General features: G+C 41.4%; 1 protein-coding gene across 1 annotated transcript; it reads right to left on the minus strand.

Moving 5' to 3' along the window:
* Positions 1-1,393: 1,393 nt before the first annotated feature.
* On the minus strand, positions 1,394-3,193 carry LOC121389861 (glycine-rich cell wall structural protein 1.8-like). Its single transcript, XM_041521509.1, has 2 exons — positions 2,295-3,193; positions 1,394-1,659 (listed from the first exon to the last, which is right to left on the minus strand). Exons 1-2 carry the CDS (start codon positions 3,115-3,117, stop codon positions 1,457-1,459), a joined length of 1,026 nt encoding a protein of 341 aa, XP_041377443.1. The 5' UTR covers positions 3,118-3,193; the 3' UTR covers positions 1,394-1,456.
* Positions 3,194-4,083: the final 890 nt, after the last annotated feature.

The following is a 4,083-nucleotide window of genomic DNA, read 5'->3' on the forward strand; positions in this document are numbered from 1 at the left end:
GATCGTGCTGGTTTTTCATTGGATGTATGACATTGGTAACCTGGTCATCACCTAGGAGCAGCCAGTCGTATGTCTTGATATTGTTAATACACTTACATATGTAAAAAAGTATGTGATAGCAAAAATAACGAACGATGTTCTCACCAACGGGTGTGTGAGAAAATAAATTAAGGAACCAAAATATCAATCTAATTAACATATGCTCCATGCCTGCAGAAAAGTACCCAACAGGTTGCCCAAAATGACTGTCGGGTGACTCAAGACAAAACAAACAAAGATATAATTTTGCGTTCTGCGATAATTTTCTCTAAAACATTTTGATCGTCGAAGCGATATCTCCGATGCAAATGCATTGTTAATTTAATTTCAGCAAAAAATAATTTAAAAAACAAATGGCAATTTCGAAAATCCTTGTTTGTATTTATTTATAGCAGTCATTGTTGAGTGATAAAGATACTGAAATGATAGAAGAAATTTAGGAGATGCATCTCGCAACAGTTAACATCTAGTTATTATGCATTGTTTTACTAGTTTTAATTGCTTTTTAAAAAATAAATTACAATTACACGTTACATGTACTGACAAATACAATTTACTTTATGCATAATCTATTCTTAAATTTCTTAATGCATTTACGAATTAAAAATATGTACTGGCACATTTAGTTTACTTCATGCATAATCTATTCTTAAGTTTCAATAAATGCATTTGCGAAATGGTTTGTCATTAGACCTTTTTAAAAATGTGTTAAAGAGGAAAGACTGGGAGGACTAATTTATTTACAAATAAATAAACTAATAAAAATAATGTTCACAAATAAAATGAATAAGCCTCATTAGTTTTACACAAAATCCAGAAATAGTTTCTTGTTGCTATATGACCTGTATTTTATGTTCAAATTCGGATTCAATTCTGTCTTAAATTAAGACTGTTAATTATCTTTTAATCATGCCCTGATTATTCTATAAATTTTAGAATTGCAATTTGTTGAAAGAAGGGGCGTGATGAGTCGCACCCCACAAACTAAAGTGACAGGCGTCTAGGGGCACTTCACCCAGGCGGGGGTGCAGGGAATTGTGCAGGGGGGGGGAGGGTTAGACTGTGGCGAGTGTAGTTTGTAGGGATTGGGGAGGAGGTACTTGGGGTTAGGTCAAACTCCACTTTAAAACATAATGAAAAGGAAAACTTTGCTTGGATACAAACACAGGACTCTATTATAGAGTTTCGGGCACGGCTATCCCAAGGCCGATCTCTGGCATAGTCAGGGATCTGACTCGGGACAGAATAGTTTGCTTACAGTGTGTGTGCCATCCCATTACTCCCTTCCCCCCAACACCCGCCCGTTATTTTGAACACAGTAATGACAGAATAAAACGAATGCAAAACGTAAGTGTACCGAAACAAACTATATTTATTACAATAGCATTTATATAATTATTCCCCGAACAGATACTCTTTAGTGGTAGAGATTGCCGGCGCCGAATCCGAGACCACGCCCTCCGAAACCAAATCCACGCCCACCGAATCCGAATCCGTGTCCGATTCCGACTCCGTGTCCGATTCCGACTCCGTGTCCAATTCCGACTCCGTGTCCGATTCCGACACCGTGTCCGATTCCGACTCCCTGTCCTAGTCCGTGTCCGTGTCCGTATCCGTATCCTGTGAGAAAAGAAGAATAAATTATGTTTCCGTAGGAGTTATATCTTCCTGTAGCTATCAGACTTCCTGCCAGAAAATAATTTGAGGCATGTAATAAAAACAAAACCGATCCTAAGTGCATCAACTAGGTGGTTATGGGTTTTAAATGTTTTGAAATTGGACTCTCAATTTCATGTGCTTTGACCAGTTTTAAACAGCAGTTTCTTCAAAATCATCTATGAAAACATAAGAATGTATCCATTAATTTTCAAGACTGTAGGGTATGTACTTGTAATCCCCCGTACCCTCTGGCAGAAACCCTGACTATGGATGAGAGATTTAATAACAGTCACTCTATCCTGTTTGTGTTGTTGGGATCCTGTGTGTCTTTCTGTCAGTTCATATTATTGTCACAATGTAATGATTTTGTAAAGAAGATAGGGTATGGTTATTTTGATACTAGTACTTGGTCGGAATAAAGGTACTTGAACAAGAAGGAGACTATGAAGAAGAAAGGAGAGAAGAAGAAGAAGAGGAAGAAGAAAAAGAAAAAGAAGAAGAGGAGGGAAAGAAGAAGACAATGTGAATTGTCATTCCATTACTGATGTTCCTGGTACGGATCTTAGCCCATATTTTAATGAATGTATACAACTTACCCTTGTTGCCGTATCCGTAACCGTATCCGGGATATCCGTATCCGTAACCAGCGCCGTGAAGTCCAGCTCCTCCAATAAGACCTCCTCGGTGAAGTCCAACTCCTCCAATAAGACCTCCTCGGTGAAGTCCGTTTCCTCCGAGGTATCCTCCGTGGTGAAGTCCAGCTCCTCCGAGAAGTCCAACTCCGTGAAGTCCAGCTCCTCCGTGGTAAAGTCCAGCTCCTCCGTGGTAAAGTCCAGCTCCTCCGTGGTAAAGTCCGGCTCCTCCGAGAAGTCCAGCTCCGTGAAGTCCAGCTCCTCCGAGGAGACCTCCTCGGTGAAGTCCAGCTCCCAGGTATCCTACTCCTCCGTGAAGTCCTCCGAGCAGACCAGCACCATGAAGTCCGGCTCCTCCAACAAGACCTCCGTGGTAAAGTCCAGCTCCTCCGTGGTAAAGTCCAGCTCCTCCGTGGTAAAGTCCGGCTCCTCCGTGGTAAAGTCCGGCTCCTCCGTGGTAAAGTCCGGCTCCTCCGAGAAGTCCAGCTCCGTGAAGTCCAACTCCTCCAATGAGACCTCCTCGGTGAAGTCCAACTCCTCCAATGAGACCTCCTCGGTGAAGTCCGGCTCCTCCGAGAACTCCAACTCCGTGAAGTCCAGCTCCTCCGAGGAGACCTCCTCGGTGAAGCCCAGCTCCTAGGTATCCTACTCCTCCGTGAAGTCCAGCTCCTCCGAGCAGACCGGCTCCTCCGAAACCGCCGTGTCCGTAGTTGTAGCCTGACCCCATGACGGAGCAGCACAGGACGGCGAGCAGACTGACTGAGAGAAGAGTCTGGAAGATAAGCATGTAATATGTCAAGGAAATATCTTATGTAACGACGCACTCAACACATTTTATTAACGGTTATATGGCGTCCGACATATGGTTAAGAACTATACAGATATTGAGAGAGGAAACCCGCTGTCGCCAATTCATGGGCTACTCTTTTCGATTAGCAGTAAGGGATATTTTGTATGCACCATCTCACAGACAGGGTAGAACATACCACGGCATTTGATATGCCTGTCGTGGTGCACTGGCTGGAACGAGAAATAGCCCAATAGGCCCACCGACGGGGATCGATTCCAGACCGACCGCGCATCGAGCGAGCGCTTTACCACTGGACTACGTCCCGCCGCCATATAATGTGTCAGGAATTCTCAACAGACATTCGGTCATATTGGCTTTAACGGAACAATCCTGAGTTTTCGCCCCCAAAACTTAAGTTAAAGTTTGTTTTGTTTAACGACGCCACTAAAGCACATTGATTTATTAATCATCGGCTATTGTATGTCAATTTGTTTTGTCTAGAAACAAAACAGGTCAAAGGTCAACATTGTTTTGCTGGTTATAACTAGGGTAAAAGTACCGTCCTAAAAAGTTGTATTTTTTGTCAGAGACCTAAGACACAAATTTCGTATCTTGATATTACTAATATCTATGTAAAAGATGCATATGAAAAACAAATTATATATGAATCAATTACGAAACCAATCTAAATTATGTTTTAATTTAAAATTCCGATTTTAATTTAACATATAAAATCATTTTAAAAATGTTATTGCATTTAGAAAACACAAAAATAACTGGAAGCTTGAGTCCACTCCAAAGTGTCTGGCATGCGATGGAGTCGACTCAGTCTTACGTGTTTTTGTATCCCGGCAATGCAACTAAAGTTATTAAACTGTTAATTAAACAGACTGAACCTAGTTTCCAGAAACTATTTGCTCCCATATTCAAATTAAATCTTTAGAGAATGATATGAGGAATTAA

The sequence above is a fragment of the Gigantopelta aegis genome, chromosome 15, assembly GCF_016097555.1.
Source record: "Gigantopelta aegis isolate Gae_Host chromosome 15, Gae_host_genome, whole genome shotgun sequence".
NCBI classification, from domain to species: domain Eukaryota; kingdom Metazoa; phylum Mollusca; class Gastropoda; order Neomphalida; family Peltospiridae; genus Gigantopelta; species Gigantopelta aegis.

Bases quoted from the DNA above. Each gene is read 5' to 3' on its own strand.
- LOC121389861 (XM_041521509.1), bottom strand. From the start codon at position 3,117: ATGCTTATCTTCCAGACTCTTCTCTCAGTCAGTCTGCTCGCCGTCCTG. The intron at 1,660-2,294 runs GTAAGTTGTATA...CTTTTCTCACAG, and splicing joins TTACGGATACGGCAACAAGG to GATACGGATACGGACACGGA.